This window comes from Antechinus flavipes, chromosome 2 (genome assembly GCF_016432865.1).
Source record: "Antechinus flavipes isolate AdamAnt ecotype Samford, QLD, Australia chromosome 2, AdamAnt_v2, whole genome shotgun sequence".
NCBI lineage: Eukaryota > Metazoa > Chordata > Mammalia > Dasyuromorphia > Dasyuridae > Antechinus > Antechinus flavipes.
In genome coordinates this window covers 282,189,295-282,213,454 of record NC_067399.1, presented here as the reverse complement: position 1 = coordinate 282,213,454, position 24,160 = coordinate 282,189,295, and the positions used below count along the sequence as shown (strand labels likewise).

At 34.7% G+C, this 24,160-nt stretch overlaps 1 protein-coding gene and 1 long non-coding RNA gene across 3 annotated transcripts in view; one reads left to right on the top strand and one right to left on the bottom strand.

Moving 5' to 3' along the window:
• Window positions 1–24,160, top strand: part of NUBPL (NUBP iron-sulfur cluster assembly factor, mitochondrial) — a 320,313-nt gene that overhangs the window by 244,882 nt on the left and 51,271 nt on the right. For both annotated transcript variants that reach the window (XM_051977282.1, XM_051977281.1), the window contains exon 8: window positions 2,810–2,895. In XM_051977282.1, the coding sequence (XP_051833242.1) occupies window positions 2,810–2,895 (86 nt within the window). The remainder of the gene's footprint in view (window positions 1–2,809; window positions 2,896–24,160) is intronic.
• Window positions 1–24,160, bottom strand: part of LOC127549355 (uncharacterized) — a 122,524-nt gene that overhangs the window by 75,575 nt on the left and 22,789 nt on the right. The window lies entirely within an intron of this gene.

Sequence of the window (24,160 nt, the reverse complement as noted above, 5' to 3'; positions counted from 1 at the left end):
GTTTGAATGCCAAATGTTTGCTTGCCAAGAAGACTATTTTATGGAGAATTCACACAGGGCAAGTACTCACAAAGTGGTCAGAAAAAGCAATAAAAGGAAACTCCCAAAGTTTCTCTTAAGAATTTTGGAATAGATTGTATGACATGGGGAATACTGGCACAAGACTTCTCTGTATGGTGTGCCCTCATCAGAGAAGGTACTGTGCTCTGGGAGCAGAGTAGAATTTAAATAGCTGAGAAGAAATGTAAGATGTACAAAGTTAGAGAATCCACCCCAAATGTTCATAGGAAGTATTTGTGCTTGACCTGTGGCAAAGCATCCCACACTTTTATTGTTCTGATCAGCCACAGTTGGACACAATAACAACTTTAAGATAGTGATATCATTTTGGTTTTCTTTGAGAATGAAGGACAACAATCAACCAACTATTTAGGTGGACTGATTCTAAAAAAGCATATTCAAAGCCTATGAATGTTGGTAGCAAGACAAAATGGGAAGAACAATGAACTTTGAGGCAAGGGAAATGAGTTTAATCCTGTCTCAGACACCTGTATGATACCTGACAAATTACTTAACCTCTTTATGCCTCTGTTTCCTCAGCTGCAAAATGGAGGTAAAAATAGCATTTATCTCACAGGGTTGTGGTGAGGATTAAATGAGTCAACACATTTCAAGTATTTTGCAAATCTTAAAATGCTACATAAATGCTATTTACTAAAAAAAAAAAAAAAAAAAGGCTGTGTGATTCTTGTCAATTGACTTCTCTGAATCTTGGTTTCCTTATGCAAAATACATGTAATAATATTTATACTGGCCACCCTAGAAATATTGGCTGATTTTTTATTATTATTGCATCGCGTTGGGTTGAAAGGGAGAAATAGACCAAATCACAGTTTTATAGCTCCAATTCCTCTGTGGTCAAAGATTCATTTATTCAGGGGTGAAATGGCATCAGTAAAGTAGTTATTGTCTGAGGAAGCTGAGGAGGGGCAGTCTAAGCAGAGAGGACAACTTCCAACTGTAAGATGCTTAAGCAGGTTGGACCAGAAAATCTTGTCAAGTCTCTTTTACCTCATAAGTGCAATGAACTCTAGTTATGGCTAACAAAATGGAGATCAAGGCAGTTTAATGGTTTATCTGAGCTATGATCATATAAAAAAAGCCCAGTTAGAGCTCTGGATCTTAAAAGTCAGAGAGACCTAGTTCACATCTGGCCTCATACATTGACCTGGCTATGGGATCTGGGGCAGAACACTTAACTATTGTTCACAAAAGGAGATACTAATGGCATCCAACTCATAGGACTGTTGTGAGTATTTAAGGAAGTCATACTTGTGAAAAATGCTTGGCAAAGAGTGAGGCAATAGAAATAAGAAGTATGTAAATGCTTATTTCTTATCCCTTCTTTGAAGAGACATTACATTTATATACACAAAACTGTATTTTAGGGTTAGTATGTATAGGGGAAATAAATATGCATATCTAGGCAGAGGATTGTGGAGTATCAACAGATGAGAGGGTAGAAGAAAAAGAAGTAGGACTTTCTTTAAAGAACATTTCAATTAGGGTTCCTGGAATAGCTGTATTAGCAAGGTTGCTATAAGTAATATTTGAAAGAAGTGAAGATGAGAACATGCATTCATAGATCTGGAAGGATCATTAGTGAACATTTATTCCAACATCCACCCTTAAAGATAGTCTGAAACCTGGAAAATTCAAATGACTTACTGAGTCATACAACTCTTTGAACTTAAATCCAAGTCTCCTGAATCCTAATCTGGTGTGCTACTCCAGGACAAGCAAACAACAAAATAAATGGGCAACAGAAATGAAATATAGATAAATAAGATATAAAGATGTGTATATGCATACATATTCACATATATATATATATACATATGAATATATGTAAATATAAAGATATAAATATAAACCAGGAATAAACATTCACAATTTTAGAGAATGTAGAGAACTGATTGGACATCTTCATCTTATTTCCACTTACATGGGGAAAAACTTCATGGACAGATGGAATTTCAGGTTGTTATAAAGAGAGATTAATGGAAGAATCTTTACCTTTTTAAATTTATTTTTCTACATTTATAAATGTATACTTATAATTATTATGATTGTTTTTTTATTCATTCATTTCAGTCATGTCTACTGTTTTTGATCCCATTTGGGGTTTTTCTTGCCAAAGATACTAGAGTGATTTCCCATTTCTTTTTCCAACTCATTTTATAGATGATGAAACTAAGGCAAACTGGTGAAGTTACTTGCTCAGGGTCACACAGCTAGAAAAAGTTTGAGGCCAGATTTGAACTCATTTCTTCCTGATTCTTGGCCTGGCACTCTATCTGCTGCACTGTTTAGCTGCCCAACAGCTGCTTAGTGAAATTCAAAACTCCATACAGAGCCTTGTAGTGAGATATGGAAGAGTTTTGAAGAACAGATATGATATTGTTAAATCCAATAAAGAAAAAATAAAAGATAATTCCTAGGAAAGTGGAAGAAAATTTAGGCAACTGATATTAGAACTAGGAAGATCAAAGAGCAGAAGATGGAAATTATAATCCAGCCTAGATTTAGGATTGTGCTATAATTGTAGAAGGCAGAAACAAATTTTTGTGAGAATTGAAAGGGAAGACTAAATTTACATTAGCATACATTTTCTCCTTTTTCATTTTTTTAAAAGATGAAGTCACTTTAATATGAAACAATTATTTTAATATGTAAATACATGCTTTGGGCATTAATTATTTCAATATAAATAATAGCATCATTTTGTTTTTGTATTTTTTTTGGTCAGGAGCTGTGATTGTCTCCACTCCACAGGACATCGCATTGATGGATGCTCACAAGGGAGCTGAGATGTTTCGCAAAGTCCATGTTCCTGTAAGCATTTACAAAAAATTATTATTTCATTATTACTACAACTAAATTTTATCTAATTGGGGAAGTAGATGACTTTTTGAAGGACTTGAATGTAATGAATAGAAAAAAAGACATTCTCTACTCTGAAGTGGCTTACTCTCTAATGAGGGAAGACAACACAAAATTGGGAAGCTGCAAAGGGCAAGGGGAAGTGTACCCAATGTAGGTGCAAGATGAAATACAGAAGGACATGGCCAAATGGAAGATAAAGAGAACACTGGCCTGGGTGCCCTTCCTAAATGGAAACTTTCATCTTCTACCTTCTCCACTCAGAGAGAAGGAGGGACTTCAGGAGTACTTGCTCCTAACCACTAATACCATCAGGGAAACTTAGAACCCAATGAGGTGTGAGTGCTATGATTGATGTGATATTGTAGGATGGTTCTTGTCGGCATGATGATATACAGAAGACTTCATTTCAATATTTAGATTTCCTTTGCTGAAAAATATTATCTTGGTTTTAATTTGGTACTGTGCAAGGAAGCAAAGTAGAGATGAAATTAGCAAGTATTGAGATTTGTGGACTAAAGGAGAATGGCTAATGATGAAACAGGAGAGGGAAAAAAGGACTTTTCCCCCTTAGTCTTCTATGACATGTTCTGACTCTTGATCAAACAGACAAAATGACTATATTATGCAATTTTTGTAAAGTTAGTGCTCATCTTTATTCTTTAGCATATTCTAACAAACAGAACATATATATTTTATAGTCATCTTCCCCTCTCTCTGTATTTATTACATCATGGTCTGTGCATATAGGTTTGATATTGTTTTTTGAACTTTCATTATTTATCATTATATATTATTATTTATTGAACCCTGTTTAATCTAAGGAATTAGATATTATAGATGAGAAATCTGTGATATACAGTAGTTGGTTTTTTCAGCCAAATCTGAGTTTAGATCAAGGTCTCAGAACCTTAAATTTATTCAACTTCATAGACATAAATATATTTACACACATTCATATATATATATATATACACATATATACACACACGTATGTGTGTATATCTAAGTATATATACATATACCCACATATATGCATACATATATACACTTTTATATATTTATATATAGTCATACATATATACTCATATGTCACATACAAATATCTATCTATACACACAAATATCTATCTTTATATATTTCCCAAATTGTCATAAATCTCAGTAAGGAAATGTTATAATAATAGTTCCTTATTGAGATTTTTGACCATTTGGAACAAATTGATAGGAGAATTCTGGTTGTCCTTAGTAGACAATATACATATCAGAAAGAAAATCAGAGATTCCATGCAGAACCTATCTAGTTTTTCTTCTTCTAGTTTTTTTGGAATTCTGGAACCTATCTAGTTTTTCTTCTTCTAGTCTTGGAATTCTGGTAAGACTGGGCCCTTCCTCTGACACTAGTCTCTTGTATTTCCATTTGATTTGAATGTAGGGTATCTGGCCCTTTTACATGCATTCATCCTGGATAATCTGTTCTTTTCAGAATCAAATACACCAGAGCTAAATCTTTCTCTCTTTTTGTCTCCGTCTTTCCCCAGTGCGTGTGCGCTCTCTCTCTCTCTCTCTCTCTCTCTCTCTCCCTCAGTCTGTGTGTGTGTCTCTCTCTGTCTCACTTTCTCTCTGTCTCTGTCTCTCTCTGTCTCTCATTCCTCTACTCCTGATGAGGTGGTTCAAGAGTCACTTTTGCCCTTCTTTACCTTTCTTCTTATCCCCATTTTCACTTCTCATGGTTTTTTGGCTTTCTAGTGACTTTCCTCTCTTGCTTCCCCCCTATATTTGACATAGTAATTCTGGCCTCCAGGGGGAACCATAACTTAAACATTTACTGAAAAGTTTTATCCTACTATATACCAATCAATCATTCAACAAGTACTTATTAAGTTCTTACTATACGGTAGGCACTTTGCTCCACTTCATGAATTAGAATTAGATTAGGAATAATAATTCATATTTATAGAGGGTTTTACATTTTGCAAAATTCTTTATATACATTTGATCACGAACACCTCTGTGAGGTTAGTGATGCAAATATTACCCCCATTTTATCAGTGAGAAAACCAATGCACAGAGAGGTTGTGTCATCTTAACAGTGAAGGAGTTAAGATAAAACAGAAATTTTCACACAAGTTTTCTTATTCCAAATGTAGTCTTGCTTGCACTTTTACTTTTCACTGCCGTGCCCAAAGATAGCCATTGACCAATACTGCTTTGTGTGTACTTATTTGAAGAAAAACAAGAGTTTGACAAAACAAAACAAAACAAAACAAAAAAACACCCAACCCTGAAAATGCTTTGAACAAGAATGGCTTCTAAAACTGAATTTACCTAGGATTCCATCTCTTGACAAGATTGAATATTTCCTTCCATAAAGTAAAGAGAATCAGGGCCTCAAAATTATGGTAACACAAAACATGGAAATGCTTTACCCAAAAAAGGTCAGAAGATGAGGGAAAAAGCTATCACATTTTCTCATCACCACAATCTGGAATAAGGTAACTCAGACCCATAATCCCTTTTCCAGTGGTTCAAGAGAAAAGAAAACTTCAAACCCCCAAACAGGAGCCCTTAACAAAGATAGTCTTTCCATGTTGGAGAAACCATTTTTCTCCATCATGAAAAAATCAGAAAGAAATACATTATTCTTGGTTGATGTTACAGGTTGTCTCCTTAGGCTAGATTTCTTCTACCACTTTTTTTAAACCTGGTCCTTAGATCAGATGGAAAAAATCCTATGGGTCCTCTGTGAATATCCATCATAAACCAAAGGTCGGGATATAGGCTCTTCCCCAACATGTTATATCATTCAGTAGTACAAAAGGTGAAGTCAAGAGACTTTTAAAGATGTTGAGCACAGATCCCTAATATAATTTATCTTTAGACGAATCTGCTTGCCAGCCCCATAGGGCAGAAATAGGAGCATTTTATATTTGATGGACAAAGATAGGTACAATTTATAGCCTTTATGTAAAAACCTATCTTCTTTGGCAAGTGTAGCTATGGGGCAAGTTGTAAAGTGAGGGAAATGCCTGTTTTTCCTGCTTAAGTGTCAAGTCTTATGACAGGCTTTGTGGTAGTGCTGCCTGCATCTTACCTCTAACTTAAGCTAATAGAACCAATAGAAGACACTTGTGAGACATAAAAAAAATCCCCTTGTTTCTAGGACTTTCAGCTTCAGTTCAATTCAACAAATATTTGTCCAGTTCCTGCTATTTGAAATCAATGTCAATCAAAAAAGATAAATTAAGTGTGCAGTAAGAGCCAGGTACCATACTAGATGCTAAGGATAAAAAGACAAAAGAGAACATGTCCTTATCTGTGAGAGGAAAAAAATGCTGTGCTAGTTTGGTTTTAAAAAAAAAAAAGTAAAGATGGCTAGCTGAATTTTTGTTTGTTTACCAGATATATTTTTGTTCTGTTAATTTGAAATCAGAACTAATAGCACAAATAGGTTCATTGTATTGTTAGATCCTCAGAATTTAGCCATAATTCTTCTGTAAATAGGACGCTTCAACACACGAACTATAACACAAACAGATGTAGCACTCAAATGGGGAAACTGATATCTTTGGGGATTTTATAATCCTTAAGGGACAAAATATTTAGGGAACTCTACTATTCCCCATTTGATTCCTAGTAGACCTTTAAAATTATAGGGAGGGGCCTAGAATATAAAATTGGCTTAATTTAATATATAGGGTTTTGGAGGATTCTGTAGAGAAAAAAACATGGAAAAGATGAGAATTGCTATTTAAAATACTTTGTTGTAGTTCTTTTTTTTTCTTTTCTTTTGTTTTTTTTTTGCATGGAGGAGGACTGAGTTTGTCGCTTTATTAATTGTTGTATTCTGGCTCACTCCATCTTTTTTTTATCATCTCTATCTCTGCAATTGTTTTCCTTTATTTCTGGAAAGCCACCTTATATTAAGGATGATTGGGATTTTAGCACCTTGATATTATGGGTTCTTTTTCCTGGCATCTCTGAGAGAATGGATATAATTAGTTAATAATTCATTATCAGCAGTTTGCAAAATCACACAAGAAAAAGAGGGGTAAAGTGGTTAAGAGAAGGGTAGCATATGAAGGAAAAAAAAAGATGAAAATTGCACAGACCATGAGGAATATTCTGGATTCAACGAAGCCTCATTCCAACTAATGAATGAGTGAGTTAATCAAGATTTAAATGCTTCCTATATGCAAAGCATGGGAATACAAAAATTGAGAAATCCCTGCCCTTAAAAAGTTCACATTCTAATGGTGACAGCACGAACAGGAGGTTTCAGCTGCAAGTCAGTTAGAAAGGTTCTGCCATCTTTAAAATGCTGTGGGAATCTAGATGATAATGCATCATCTTTATCATTATTATTATTATTATATCTTTTTATTTACAAATATATGCATGGGTAATTTTTCAGCATTGACATTTGCAAAATCTTTTGTTCCAACTTTTCCCCTCCTTCTCCTCACCCCCTCCCCCGATGGAAAGTTGACTAATACATGTTAAATATGTTAAAGTATAAGTTAAATACAATATATGTATACATATTTATATAGTTATCTTGCTGTATAAAAAAAGCTGGACTTTGAAATAATGTACAATTAGCCTGTGAAGGAAATCCAAAATGCAGGCAGACAAAAACATAGGGATTGGGAATTCTATGTAGTGGTTCATAGTCATCTCCCAGAGTTCTTTTGATGAGTGTAGCTGGTTCGATTCATTACTGCTCTATTGGAACTGATTTGTCCATCTCATTGTTGAAGAAGAATGCATCATCTTTAATGCCATTCCCATTGATTAAAAAAGAACAACAAACCGTATCAATTTTTGATGTTGAAATAGTGCCAAGGACTTTGGTGGGAAGAACTTTATTTTTTCTCCAAGTCTTCAGTTGTAGTGGCTACTGAGGAAGGAGATATGGAAAGCACCTGCCCTTTCTGGGAGAAGATAGATACCTGGTACCAGTCACCTCCTGTTTCTTTCTGTGAGTCCTATCCTGCTTCAGCTAGACTGGGTTTTCTGCCTTAGAGGTGACACTTAGTGCTTGAATTTGTTGTTGATGGCAGATTCTTTTGTGTTGTCATAGTAAAGGTGCTTATTTGAGAATTTGGCTTGTAATCCAATCCAATTCCCTAATATCAAGCTTTCTGTAAATGTAAAATAAGTCCTCTGCACATGTACGATATATGCATTCCTATCAGACCATTACATACTATCTCAGGACTTTCTGATACTATTGGCCTTAGCTTGCCCAAGGCTTTTCTATTTGTTTTAAAGAGTCATGAATCCTTATCTATAAACCTTGGTGTTAATCCAATTCAATCAGTATTTAGAGAGACTTGTGTCTAACTTATAACACAGAGAAAGTATGACATACAATTTTCAAGCAAAGAAAGTATGATGGATAATTTTAAAGCATGAACAATGTTCTGGGCATTTGTAAGAGAAACAAAAATGAATGAGACATAGTCCCTACCCTCCAGGAGCTTATGATCCATTTGGGAAAAATGAAACGTAAGTCTAGATAAATTTAATACAGTATATAATATGATAATTCATGCAACAAACATTAAGCATTAACTGTGGAAAGCACCATAGTGCTTTGTCAAGAATGCAAGATTTTTAAATAGACAACTTGGAATGGAGATCTGGTTCTGCCACTTATTATTACTTATATGACCTTGGTCAATTATTTAATCTCTCTGGGGCTCCATTTTCTCATCCATAAAAATAAAAAAAAGATTATATTAGATGACCTCTAAGGTCCCTTTCATTTAAAAAAAATTATTTTCATATCTACATTTCCCCTCCACACCTTTACTAATGACAACTGAGAAAGAAAGAAAAATAAATGCCCTGTGTCAAACATGAAGTCACTTGAAACAAATCCTTGCATTAGACAAGTCCAGTACACACACATGTGTGGGTATATATATATATATATATGTGTGTGTGTGTGTGTGTGTGTGTGTGTGTGTGTGTGTGTGTGTGTTTCAGTCTGTACTCTGAGTCTGTTACCTCTGTATCAGAAAACTCAAGATGAAGTATGTTACCCACCTCCTTTGATTATCAATTGGAGAATGATTCTTATTCTTATAAATTCGAATCAGTTTCCTATATAAGTTATCTACATATATTTATTTATACTGATTCAACAATTCAGTAGAGCAATTTGGAACTATTTCCAAAGGATTATAAAAATCATGCATACTCTTTAACTAAGTAATATCATGACTAGTACTGTATTCCAAAGAGATAAAAAACAAAAGGGAAAAGGACTTATATGTACAAAAATATCTAGAGCATCTTTTAGTGGTGGCAAAGATTGAAAATTGAGTTGAAATCCATCAATTGAGGAATGGCTGAACAAGTTGTATTATATGATTGTGATAGAATACTTTTATACTTTAAGAAAGGATGATCAGGATGCTCTCTGAAAAACCTGGACTTAGACACAAACTGATACAAAGTGAAATGAACAGAACCAGAAGAATACTGTATACTGAAACAGCAATATTGTATAGTGATCAACTGTGTTTTATAGCCAGTCTCAGCAATGTAACGATACAAGACAATTCTGAAGGGCTTATAATGAAAAATACTATCCGTCTATAGAGAAATATCTGATAAGAACCTGATGGCAAATTGCAACATACTTTTTCTTTACTTTTTATGTTTTCTTAGGGTTTTTTTTTTGTATGTTTCTTTTACAACTTGATTAAGGTGAAGACATGTTTGAACTGTCTTCTTTGTGGAGGGAGAAAAGGAGTGTAGGGAAGAAAGAATTTGGAACTCAAAATTTTTTTTCAAAAATGTTAAAAAAGTGTTTTATATGTAATTGGAGAAAAATAAAATATTAAATAAAAAAAGAAAATGAAACTTTTATCAGAGAAACTAATGCTGAGATTTCCCTTCCATTTATATGCTTCATTTCTAATTTCATTTATTCATTCATTCATTCATTCATTCCTTCATTTATTTATTTTTGCTGAAGTGAATGGGGTTAAATGACTTGCCCAGGGTTACACATCTAGGAAGTGTTAAGTGTCTAAGACCGGATTTGAACTCAGGTCCTCCTGACTTGAGAGCTGATGCTCTATCCACTATGCCACCTAGCTGCCCCTCTTTTCTAATTTTAGCTAGATTTGTTTTGTTTGTATAATAACTCTAGTTTTATGTAATCAAAACTATTAATTTTACCTTCTATGATCTTCTCTATACCTTGTTTGGCCAAAAACTCCTCCTTTATCTGTAGATCTGATTAATGACTTCCTTCTGCTTCTCTAATTTGTTTATGATATCACCCTTTTAAGTCCATTCCACTGCTAAATTTATGACACTAGGATCCTGTGAGCAAGGAACTGTGATTAGGCCCTGAGGATATATAGAGGAAAGGATGAACAATCTCTGTTCTCAAGGAGCTTGCCTTTATTTAATTAAGATGATAGTGCTACTAAAGAAGTACAATCTAATATGAAAGAAGGCTTTACAAAGGGGATGGAATTTGAGTTAGATATTGAAAACTGGTTAGAATTTTGACATGTAGAAATGGAGGTGAAGGGGCAGAGCCAAGATGACAGAATGAGAGGAAGCACTCAGCTGAGTTCTCCCAATATTTCCATCTAAACAATTTAAAAATAATGCCTCCAATTGAAATCTGGAATAGTAGAGCCACCAAAATGTCAGGATAAGACATTCATCTATCCCAAGACAATTTAGGAGATTAAAAGAAGAAATTTGTGCTGTGAATGTGGAACCTGGCCTGAAGTTCACATGGATGCAATACCACTGTTAGGACTAGTTAGTGAGAGAAGCAGCAGTAACTTTCAAAGCTTTTAAGCTAGAGAAGAGACCTAGTAACTAGTTAGAAAGAGATTACAGAGATCTCTGTGCTAGCATTGATTGCAGGCAGACATATTAGTCAAATCCATTGCCTGTAACCATTTCTGAGTTCAAGGGCAAAATTAAAAGGGAATGGGAACCCTGAGAATCAGTATTACTTTCAGTGATACATAAGGTTTTCAATTAGATTAAACTTTTCTGCATGGGAAGGTGATACATGCAGTTTCTAAGGACTTTATCATTATTAAGGCAGTGTAAAGGATTCCCTATAGACAGTGATTACTGTTTCACTACTGATATAGTTTCAAGTGATTACTCTTTTGCTGATGATAAGATGGTATACTTAGAGAATACTATAGAATCAAATAAGAAAAAACTGGCTGAAACAATGAACAGCTTTAGCAGATTTAGCAGAACATAAAATAAACCCACATAATTCTTTAGTGTTTCTGTATATTACCCATAAACCCAGCAGGAAGAGATAGAAGGAGAAATTCCATTTAAGATAACCATAGACAATATAAAATACTTGGATATCTACCTGTCAAGATAAAACTAGACAAGATAAACACAATTACAAAATACTTTATACAAAAACAAATTTAAACTGGAGAAATACTAATTGCTCAAGGGTAGACCAAACTAATTTAATAAAAATAACAAATCTTAAGTTAATTTACTTATTCAGTGCCATGCAATTAAACTTTCAAAGAATTATTGTATACAACTAGAAAAAATGACAAAATTCACAAAATTCATCTGAAAGAAAAAAAGGTATAGAATATCAAGGAAACTAATGTAAAAAAATGAAGAGAATAAGTGAAAAATATGAAGGAAGGAGGCCTAACAATATCAGATTGCAAATTGTATCACAAAGTAATCATCAAGAAAGGTATCTGGGGGCAGCTAGATGGTGCAATGAATAGAATACTAGCTCTGAAATCAGGAGGACCCTAGTTCAAATCCAATCTCAGACATTTAACATGTCCTAGCTGTGTGACCCTGGGCAAGTCACTTAACCCCCATTGTCAGCCCCCCCCCCCCCAAAAAAAAGGCATCTGGTATTAACTAAGAAACAAAATGGCAAATCCATGGAATAGGTTAGATACATAATACACAGTAGTAAATGACTATAGTAATCTAGTATTTGGTAAACTCAGTGATCCAAGCTATTGGGGTAAGATTTGAACATTTGGGGTAAGGATTTGAACAAAAATATCTGGGAAGGCTGGAAAGTAGCTTGGCAGAAATTAGGCATAGATCAACGCACTTATGACAGAACAAGAGGTAAAGGGCATCACAGGAAGTAAAATGGATAATTTTGATTACATGAAATTAAAAAGGTTTTGTACAAATAAGATTTAATGCAGCCAAAATTAGCAGGAAAACAGGAAACTAGAGGGAAGGGTTTATAGAAAGTTTCTCTGAAAAAGGCCTCATTTCTCAAATATATTGGGAACTGAGCCAAATTTATAAAAGTAAAAGCCATTCCCCAGTTGATAAATGATTAAAATATATGAGCAAGTAGTTTTTAGAAGAAGAAATTAAAGCTATCAATGGTCACAGGAGAACATGCTCTATGTCATTAATAATTAGAGAAATGTAAATTAAAACAACTCAAGATAACTAGCTCACATCTATCAGTTTGGCTAACAAGACAGAAAAAGAAAATGACAAATGCTGAAGAGGATGTGGAAAAACTGGGACACTATTGCACTTATAAACTAATCTATTCATTCTGGAGAACTATACCTAAAGGACTATAAAACTAGGTCTATATACTGAAGAGATAAAAGAAAAGCCAAAGTGTCCTGTTTGTACAAAATCTTTAGTTGCTATAAAAATCTTTATAGCAACTCTTTTTGTGGCAGCAAAGAATTGGAAATCAAGGGGATTCTCAACAACTGGGGAATGACAGAAAAAGTCATGGTATATGATTTATGATGGAATACTGTTTGATGAGCAGGATGGTTTCCGAAAAACCTGAGAATACTTAATATGAACTCATACAGAGTAAAATAAGGAGAACCAGGAGAACACAGTAATAGTGTTATTGTAAGGACTATGTACTGTGAAAGTCTTAGTTATTCTGATAAAGAAAATGATCCAAGACAGTTCCAAATTACTCATGATAAAAAATGCTATCCCTATCCACTGAGAAAACTGATGAATGCTAAGTATAGATTGAAGTTTACTTTTTATACTTTTCATACTTTTTTATCATTTTCTTTTTTGTATGCATGTTTTTCTTTTGCAACATGAGTAATATCAAATATGTTTTGCATGATTTAACATATGTAATCATATTGCTAATCTTCTCAATGGGAGAGAATTTGAAACTAAAAAAAATTAAAATGAATATTAAAATTAGTTATATAATATTGGGAAATTATTGAGAAGTAAAAACATTTAAAAGAAATAGTAATGAAGAGTATTCTGGGAACAAAAACAATATGAGCAAAGAAAAGTACTCAATCAGGAAATCTCAGGGCATAATTTGGGAATAGAGAATAGTTCAGTCTGACTGGAGTAAGTGTGGCATATAAGGGAGTAGTAAGTAATACGGTTAAAAAAGTAGAATCATAGAATCATGGGAAGAGCTTTAGAGACCATTAAATTCAACTCCCTGGTTTTACAGATGAGGAAACTGAGGCCCAGGGAGGTTAAATGACTTGCTAAAATCAGAAAGGTAGCAAATATCAGAGCATAGATTCAAATCCATGTTATCTAACTCCAGAGTTAGTATCTGTTTTCTTGTACCATGCTGCCTTAGAGAAAGATTATGAACACTCTTGAATGCCATAATGCAAAATAACAAAATTATTGCCTAAGTATCCTCAACAGTTTCTACATATGTGGTTCTAGACAGAAGAACTCAGATCATTGTATATAAATTATAAGGAAGCAAATTGAGGCTCAGTATGAAGAGCAATGTTCTGAGAAACACTATTCAAAGATGGAAAGGGGCTCCTTTTATGAGGTTCCATGTCATAGGAACTATTTAGTTTAAGGTTATTGTGGCTTAGCCAAGGTAACTTGAGTTCCAGAGCTGGGATTCAGATCTAACTCTTTAATTTAAATCTGGTGATATTTCCATTGGGTTTGAATCATGCCTGTTGCTTTCTTGATTTTTTGATAAGTGACTTAATCTCAGATTCTGAATTTAAATTTTAGATTAGAAAATTGAATCTCAGATTCAATTTCCTAATCTATAAAATAATTAAATTACATCTAAACTCCCTTCTACCCTTTAAATTCTAAGACTTGTGGTATCACTTGAGCTTCATAACAAGTAAGTTAAGTCAGGAATTATTATTTCTATTTTAAAGAAGAAATTAAGAGTTAAAAGTTAAATGACAGACAAAGCTAATAAGCAGCAGAACTAGATTTGAACTTTGTTCTCATTCCTTAATTCTAATGCTCTGTGTTAAATTATTTTGAAGAACTTCCCAATTCTTAAGATTCTGAATCTAACTAATGGTTAAATATTTTGAAATTAGAAAGTTCTTTATAAATACAAAATAAAGCTGTTATGATTTGTTTATGTCACCTAATTTGTAAGATTTTTCCTACATTTTAAAGATTTGCTCTTTTCTTCCCCCTTTTAAAAAAGGTATTAGTTACTATGGAAACAGTGATGTTATTAGGATTCATTGCTATATGCAGAGTTTAGTGATATCTACAAGTGCCGTATAAATTTAATTTAAATGATTGCTTAATGTTCAGGACAGAGCTGCTTTATTTGGGCAAATGATTGAGACAAAGAAATGAAGAATTGTTGATTTTTTTTTTCTTCAGTTCTTATCTTTAAGGTTTGGTGCCTAATAAATCTTTAATCAGTCTACTTACAAGTAGTTGATAAATAAATATTCTATAGAGAAAGTCATCTTTAATTTTTCGATTTTAAATACTGTATATTTTAGATTCATTATTTACCTTTATTACCTTACTTACCTTTTTTATTTACCTTATTACCTTTTATTATATACATATATACACAGGGCAGACCTGAGGCATAATTGTGAAGGGATTTATATGTTTATTTTTTCTCTAATAAATTTATTTGTTTTTAATACACATTGATTTATGAATCATGTTAGGAGAGAAAAATCAGAGCAAAATGAAAAAACATGGGAGAGATTAAAAAAAGAAACGAATATAGTATGTGTTGATTTACACTCAGTCTCCTTAGTTGTTTTTCTGGATGCAGGTGGCATTTTCTGTCCAAAGTCTATTGGGATTGCCATGAATCACTGAACCAGTGAGAAGAACCAAGTCTTTCATAGTTGATCATCACACATTCTTGCTGTTACTGTGTACAATGTATTCCTGCTTCTGCTTGTTTCACTCATCATCAGTTCATGTAAATCTTTCCAGGTCTTTTAAATTCAATTTGTTCATCATTTTTTTATAGAACAATAATATTCCATTACCTTCATTTATCACAACTTGTTCAGCCATTCCCCAATTGATGGGCATTTACTTATTTTCCAATTCTTTGCTACTACAAAAAAATGCTGCTACGAACATTTTTGCACATGTGAGTAGAGTATGCCCTTTGGGCGTAGTTCCAAATTGTTCTCCAGAACGGTTGGATCATTTCACAACTCCATCAAGAAAGCATTAGTGTCCCAGTTTTTCCACATCTCCAACATTTATAATTATCTTTTCTTGCCTTGGCCAATCTGAGAGGTATGAGGTGGTAACCTCAGAGTTGTTTTAATGTGCTCTTCTCTAATCAATAGTGATTTAGAGTATTTTTTATGTAACTATAGATGCCTTTAATTTACTCATATGAAAATTGTCTGTTCATATCCTTTGACCTTTTATCACTTGGGGAATGACTTATATTCTTATAAATTTGACATAGTTCATTAGAAATGAGACCTTTATCAGAACCAGAAAAACTGGTATTTTCCCCAGCTTTGTGTTTCCCTTTTAATCTTGTGTTTCTGCTGGTTTTGTTTGTGCAAAACCTTCTTAATTTAATGTTTATCAGAGTTGTCCATTTTGCCTTTCATAATGTTCTCTAGTTCTTCTTTGGTAGGGGTTTATTTGGAGGACTATTTTAGTTCCTTAGTGTTTCTGTGGCTCAAGCCAATAAGATTGCTGCTGCCCTGTCACCTTCCTACCATCACTGAAAATGTAATACTCCTTGAGTTGTAAAGCTTGTGCTATATCACTTTTTAGTCACACAGATAAGATGTCAGCAATTATTATCTCCATTTTAAAGAAGAAACAAAAAATTTAAAATTTAAATGGCAACCAAAACTGAATTTGAACCTTGTTCTTCTGACTCTCATCTAGTGCTCTTTGTTATTTTGAGAAACCTTCTGATCTTTAAGATTCTATGAATCTAACTAATGATTCTTCCTCCTCACTGAGCCATATATGGTGATATCTCAAAGCAACAAATATTTATTCATCCATTCAGCAAAATTTTAAGAGTTCTAGAGGAAGGCTTTCTGCCAATTGGGTGTCTTTGGAAGTTCTATAGGAGTCCACAAGCAAGAATCATAATGACATTGTCACAGAATGAGAAGGCATTGATATGTTGTGATTTGTACTAATGTACCCACTTTGAAAAGGCAGCTAAATGAAGAGGTGGATAGAACATTGGACTTAGAATCAGGAATACTTATCTTTTTGATTTTAGGTCTGGTCTCAGGCACTTCCTAGCTGTGTGACCCTGGACAAGTCCCTTAATCCTGTTTGCCTCAGTTTCTTCATCTGTAAAATGGGCTGGAGAAGGAAATGGCAAATTACTCCAGTATTTTTGCCAAAAAAAGAAAAAAAAGAAAAACAACCTAAAAAGACGAAAAGTCTGACACAACTGAAATGGCTAAGCAACAACAAACCTGCATTGTCAGTGAGATTGATGAGAGTCAGATGGCATGGTAGAAGATGTGGTGAACTTAGGAATGAGAAAGATTTGGGTTCAAATCCACTTTGAATACTAGTTGTATGACCTTGGGCCATTTATTTATTTAACTTCTCTCCATTTTGGTTTCCTCATATGTAAAATGGAACATCTATAAAAATAAAAGCACCCACTTCACACAGTTGTTGTGAAGATTAAAGGATGTAAAGAATGTTAAGTACTTTGTAAAGCTTGATGGACTTTATAGATGCTAGCTGCTATTACTATTATGAGATCACAGAGATATATTTATAGAATGAGTCGTTTTCCTACATTTTTAATAGCTTGAATATGTTCTACAGCCTCTTGTTCATTGAGATTTTTTCCCTAACAATAAAGGTGCAGGATTCCCCCAATGCCTGAATTATTCCTTTGTAGCAAATTAGACACCTTTGGTCATTTCATTAATTCTTTCAGGTTACCAAGCATTTACAATAGTGCACTGAAATAGATAAATTATTAACTTACAGGATCCCAACTTAAATGATTGAATAAAAAAAATTGTCCCAATAAGGGATGAAATATTTTTACATTTAAATAAAAGGTTTCTAGACATTTGGAATTGTTCCATTATTTACAGAAAGCAAACTTTTCTCATGAGATCATGAAATTATTAAGTAGAGATCTTCAGAAGTCCCTTACGCTAACCCAGTTATTCTCAAAGTGTGATTCACAGACCCATGGGAATCCCTGTGATTCTTTTAGGCTATTCATGAGGTCAAAACTTTTTATAATAGTAAATACTAAGTTATTTATATTTCTAACATAAATATCAACAGATAAAATGGCTGACATTTAATAATAATGACTGACATTTTTAGAATGTTTTGTTTGCCAAACACTTTACAGATTTGTTTCTCATAACTCTGGGAGGTAGGTGTTATTATTATCTCCATTATATAGTTGAGGAAACTGAGAGCAAGTAGAGGTTAAGTCACTTTCCTGGGGTCACAAATCCAGGAAATATCTGAGGTCTTATTTGAATTTACATCTTTCTGGCTCTGGACCCCTTTTGAGATCAACATGTTTGAGTACTGCTAGTCTGTCCCTTTATCTCCTGAGTGAATAAGTTTTGCTTCAACATTTCTTGAGATTCAGAATAGAAAAAGATATCAGATCATTCTGACATCTTTATTACAGAGTAGGCTCAAAGAGGTGACACAAATAACAAAACTAGCCGATTAAATGCAGGTCATCTCACCCAGGAAACCTATGCTCTTCCCATTGAGCCACACTGCCTTCTTCCCCCTCACCCCAATTCCATTCACACAGATTTAGCATATTGCCAAATCTCTTAAGGGACAAATATTCCATTCTCATTTCTTGATTGCTCCCCCTATCTTTTAACAATATTCAAGTCTAGGAAGGTCTTTCTTATGTTTGTCTAAGTCTCTGTTTAAGTCTCTATTTCTGCCCTCTTCTTCATGGAATTGGGGAACATCTGTTCACAATCTTGTTTGTGACTTTGCTTTCTGCACATGAAGACAGCAATACTCATCTTTGATCTTGAAGATCTCTTATTGTAACTATTAGTTCTCTTCTAAAGGATAAATTATAATAAAGTTCCCCTAAAAGAACAAGCTTTGTTGTTGCCACTTTGACAAAATGCTACATTGTATTAAGGCTGCTGATATTTGCTACACTTTTGGGATGTGGCAGATAGATGGTAAAAGGGAAAGATTTGCAAATAAATTTGAGTACATGGTTTGAACTGGGGCAGAATAACAGTAAGAGAAACTAACTCCAATCTACCTCAGAGGGTCACTTTTTGCTTTCTGTCCCTCTTCCCTTTCCCTGAAAACCAGATTCATCTTGCTGACCAACTGACCCATCAGTGTCCCAGGCTCTAGCAGTGGGAAGGCAAGCTACAAAGCTGAGAACTTGGAGATGGGATCCAGCCAAGTACTAGAGAGAGAGGGTGGTAGATAGGTGCCCTGGAGGACCAGAAGAGGTAGATGAGGATGGGAACTGGTTCCAGATTTTCCAATGGAGGGTGGATAGATTTGAAGGTGGGAAATTATTCTAGTTTCTTTGCCTCGAATCCTGACAAAGTACTGCAGCCTTTGACAAGACTTGGCAAGACTTGGAGGTATATAACTTGACAAAGACAGAAATAAGAGTGATCAAAACATCACAGTTTACAAGAAGCAATTATTTCTTTTTCTTTCAGATTTCTTGCTAAGCCTTTATTGTTATATATGCTTCTTATTGCCTTCTGAGAACCTGATTGTGATCTTTTTAGCAGTTCCTTTAGAATAAATTTATAAAAATATTTTTAGTGATGCCATGTGTTTAATATTTCTTCACTCATGATGAGGATAATGCTTTCTTAAAATAGCTGACAAAGTTTCCGAAATATTTTATGTATGTTATCTCATGTGATCTTCATCTTCCTTGTGAGGGAGCTGCTTACATTGATTTCCCCCATTTTGTAAATGAGCAAAACTGAGGCCCATTTAACTGAGGTTAAGTGATTTGACCAATGTACCCAGGTCTTTTTGAATTCAAGTCCATTCCTCTTTCCACTTTGGCATGCTTCTTAGTTCCTGATAATGTTTGGCTGTTTACAAAACAAAATCTGTCTTCAAAATATGTAGATTCAGCCCACTATAATGGAAAAAGTATTAGCCTACAAGTCAGGGGACCTGTCCTGGTCTAGACTTTGCAAATCAGTATTTTATATGTCTCTTTGCAAGTGATTTAAGACCTTTGAACTTTAGATTTCTCTCCGACAAAATAGGAATCATGATATTAGCTTCCCCCCAAAGCAATCTTGGGAAAAGATAATAATAAGAATGAATAAGGAGAATAAGAACAATTTGTAAAATGGTTTGAAGCATTGCATCAAGAGTGGGTGGGGTGATCTTTGGAATGAAGAAGAAGCAAGAGGTCTTATGTAGACAAGAGGACTTTGGTGACTGATATAAACAGCAAAGAAGGCAGAGATGAAGGATCACTCTAAAATCTGAGCTGGGATGATTAGGGGAATGAGTTCCATTGACAGAAATAAGGAAGACTAGGGAGAAAGGTAGTTTTAGTCATCAAGAATCCCCCTGCCCTTCCTCTTCTTCCCTGTCTCATTCTAATCAGTTGGCAGGTCTTATCAGTTTTATCTCTTTACTAGCTCGTCTCTCAAATCTCACTCAAACCACTTTTCATCCCTTCTTCCCCATACTGTGGCAATAACCTCCTAACTGCTCCTTCCTGTTCTCTCTAATCTGCCCAACACACAATCCCTAAATAATTGTCCATGCATTTTGTATCATCATGTCACTTCAAAGCTCAAAAAAATTTTAATGGCTTCCTACTGCTTGCACAGTAAAGTCTAAATCCCTGATCTTGAGAACTTGAACCTTGATTCTGAACCACCCATAATCTAACTTCAACTTCATTTTCCAGTGTTATTTTCTACTGTTCTCTTTTGTGTGCTAGATATTCCAGCCAAGCTAAACTATGTTCTGTTTCTTATTCTCATTCTGTCTATCATGTCAACCTCTCCCCCTTCCTAACCAAGTCTGGAATGGAATTTTCTTTTTTTCCTTCATTCCATCTGTGCTTATTGAAAACTTATCCTTTTTCCTTCAAGACCTAATTCAGACTTCAGGTCACATGAGTAACAAGATGGCAGGTCAGACATTTTCTCTGATCCTCGTGACCTCTCAGACCTCTTCAAAATAGAAATTATGTGCCAATTATAAAACTAGGCAAGCTGTCTCCATGGTCCAGGACGCACAGAAACCAAAAAAGCCTCCATGAATTGAATTCACACTGATCCTGGTGAACTCACTCAGCATCACTGTTCAACATTCTGTGCAACCAGCAGTGAGATTGCACACAGGAACCTAACCCAGGGCTCACAGTAAAACTACATATTGTACCCTGCCTTATTTTCTGCATTATGGAGACCCTGGCTTCAAGGCTGTAGAAGTCTTTTTTTTTTTTAAACAACAAGAGCCAGCATGGCAGGCAATACTTCTTTGAGAACAAAAGCCCACAGGTGACAACAGTTACATAGCTCTAAATTGCTGGTGTTGGGCCAGACAAAAACTGGGAACAGAGGGAGCAGGGCAGAACACCAGAACAGGATGCTGTAGTGGCAGAGAGAGGAAGGAAGAAGAGAAATAGAACATAAGAGACATTCTCTCAAGGCAAAGAGCATGGCATTCAGCTGAGTATAATTTTGACCACTCTGAAGTCAATTGGAGAAAAGACTAGGCTGATGCACCTTGTGAATTGATGGAAGCTGAGATGCTTTGAGATCTAGCATCCACCAAAGCCATCATCAGAGGGGACAGAGTCAAAAAGTGAATAAGGGGAAAATCAGGAAAAACCAACAGCACAACAATTACCAAGATATCTCAGGAAGAAGAAAACAAAACAAAAAAATCTTTGTACCAAATTTCTATGATAAGTATTTTGATATCAAGATATATAAACAATAAGTATATATAGCTATTCCCCAGTAGATAAGTGGTGAAAGGATAAGAACAAGCAGCTCCCAAAAGAATAATTACAAAGTAAAGAGAGAATATAATACTAGAGAACAAAATAGAGGAAGTGCCCATCAAAATAAGCCTAAGATTTCACCTCACCTTCCTGCAAATTGGAAAAAAATAGCCAGAAATGTCAGTAGTCAATGTTGGAAGGGGTGTGGAATGATAGCTACACTAATACTACATTATTGGTGGAGCTCTGCAATGGTACAGCCATTTTGAAAAGCAGTTGGTAATTATATAAATAGATGACTAAAATATCCATGCTTTTTGTACCGGAGACTCTGTTACTAGCTCTATACCCCAACAAAGCAAGGATGAGAAGAAAATCCCAATATGTACCAAAATATTTATCACATCTTTTTTTGGTGATAACAAATAATTAGAAACAAAGTAAAGGTACCTTGACAGGGGATTTGCTAAGTAAGTTGTAGCACATGAATATAATGGAATATTATTCTGCTATGAGAAATGAAGTATGTGTTAAATAAAGAGAAACAGGGAAGTGAAGTAAGCAGTGTGAAGAAAATTATGTACAACTACAAAAATGTATATAAAAGAATAACTACAAATCAAAAGATCAATGGTAAATATAACAAAACTCTAAAGATTAACCTGGACTTAAATGGAAAGAAATGAGAATATACCCCCAACCCTCCCATTTCTGTAGGAGGGAGTTCCAAAGATGTTACACAATGCATGTTTTATTCTTTTTTCTAATAATTGTACTGTTTTTTTTCCTCTTTAAAAAATAACATTTGTTAAATCTGGTCATTCTTTGGGATGACCATGGGGAGGGATAATTAGATAACTCTGATGAATAAGAAATAGAAAAGAGCAACAAAGTTATTTAATTTTTTTTTTATCAAGATCTAACTTAGGCACTTCCTCAAATTTTCCTCCTCTTACCCTGTCTTTACCCAATACCCAGGTTAAAGTGATTCTTCTCTTCAAGTTTTCATAGCACCTTACTTGTATCTACACTTTGAAATTATTTTGTTTCAGATGTATAGATAAATATATCTATATTTTTTTCTTCATTAGATTTCTAGCTCCATGAAAAAAAAAAAAACCTATTATATATCTTTGTATCCCCATTAGTACTAGCATAATGTCTTGTACACAGTAGGCATTTAATGTTTGTTGGATGAATGAATGAATATCAGTTATATTGAAGTCAGGATAGGTACAATGGAATGCGTAGTGATAGCTAAATCATTCTTTAAAGCCTTTTAAATTTCGAATGGACTTGAAGTATAGTTCTGTTTCAAAATTCAATAACATATCTCTCCTTGACCATATCCTTGGGGCTTCTAGCTCCAGGCTCCTGGTCTCCAGTCTGTCATGTCTCTCTCCTCCAGACCATTTTCCTCCACAGCTGGCAAGGTGATATTGCTAATACACAGTCCCTACTATGCTACTCCACAGCTGAAAAAGTTTCTCTGTTTTCTAGAGGCCGAGAGATTCAATCTCTTCAGTTGACATTTAAAGCCCTGGCTTCAGCCTGAATTTCCAGGCTTAGCGAATGTCAACTTCCTTTGCAGATTCTATGTCTCAGCCAAACTAGCCTGCTTACTATTCCCTGTCGTTAGTATTCCCTCCTTAGGCTCAAAGCCTTTATAGCCTCTCCTTCATGCCTAGAAAGTACACCCTCCTTACTTGCTCCTTTAGAGTCCCCACTGTCATTTCCTTCCTCTCAAATACCATTTCCTATAGGATGCAGATCCCAATCCCCATCTGCTATTGCTAGTGACCATCCTCTTCCTGAAATTACTTTTTACTTATCTGTATTCATACTGTTTTCTCCTCCAAAAGAATGTAAGTTCTCAGAGGAAAGAGGGATCATTTCATTTCTTGTCTTTCAATCTCCAGCTTCTGTCACAGGTACTTAATACATTCTTATTCAATGAATGAATGTATGAAATTGACTCTAGCAAAGTGGAATTGAGTATGAGCAGTTGTGGAACTTCAGGGGAAGCTATTTAAAAAAAAAAGGCAATCAGGGTTAAGTGACTTGCCTAGGATCACATAGCTAATAATATCTGAGGCTAGATTGAACTCAGATCTTCCTGACTTTGGAGCTGGTGTCTACCATTGCAGCTATGTTTTACTGTCTTTGTCCACTTTGGCTCATGGTATAGAGTTTTAGGTTTGAGACTGAGAACTTAGGTTCACATCCTAGCCCTTGTAGTCCCAGAGAGGAGAGATAGTATCTCTGTCATTTTGTACAAGGTACCAGTGATCTTTCCTTAATTTCTAAAAATGAGGGATTGGATTAAATAACTTCTAAAGTTTCTCCTTATTCTAAATCTGATCTCATCATCCCAGTTTTTCCCCATTATTTTTCTCTCAGGCCTCAAGACAATTGACCTGCCTACCTCAATGGTTCTGAAGCCATGATTTCTCTCCTTTCTTGAAGGAACTGTGGAATTAAAGGAAATCTCACCCCTTTGTTCCTCTTTCCGCTATCCTTGAAATAAACTCATAGGCTTTTAAAAGGTTTTCTAACGGCTTTTATCGCTAAAAGCAACAGGAAGCAAATTTTAAAAAATCCTTTTATTGCTATCAGTGCTCTTTCCCATTTAATTTCCCCCACTTAGATTCTATAAGGAAAGATTTAGGTTCACAAAGCCATGGTGGATTGAAGATGCTAAAAGACTGAGGTGGCATTCTTCCACATTTCAGAGGAATACCTATACTTACTCAAACTCTGGGGTATTTTATCAGCAAAACAGGAATGGGCATCCAGTGAAGCAAAAGAAAATGAGATAAATGGGTTATGCTACACCCATAACTGGGCTAGGGGAGTTACTCAGGGAAAGGCAACCTATATAGTCCACAGGTTCTCAATGTTGATCTCAAGGACCCTTTTGGCAATCTACTGAAACCAAAGGATTCCTTACAAGAATTTTTTAAATGTATAAAATACATAAGATTACAAAGATAGCCAGTTATATTGGGGAGGA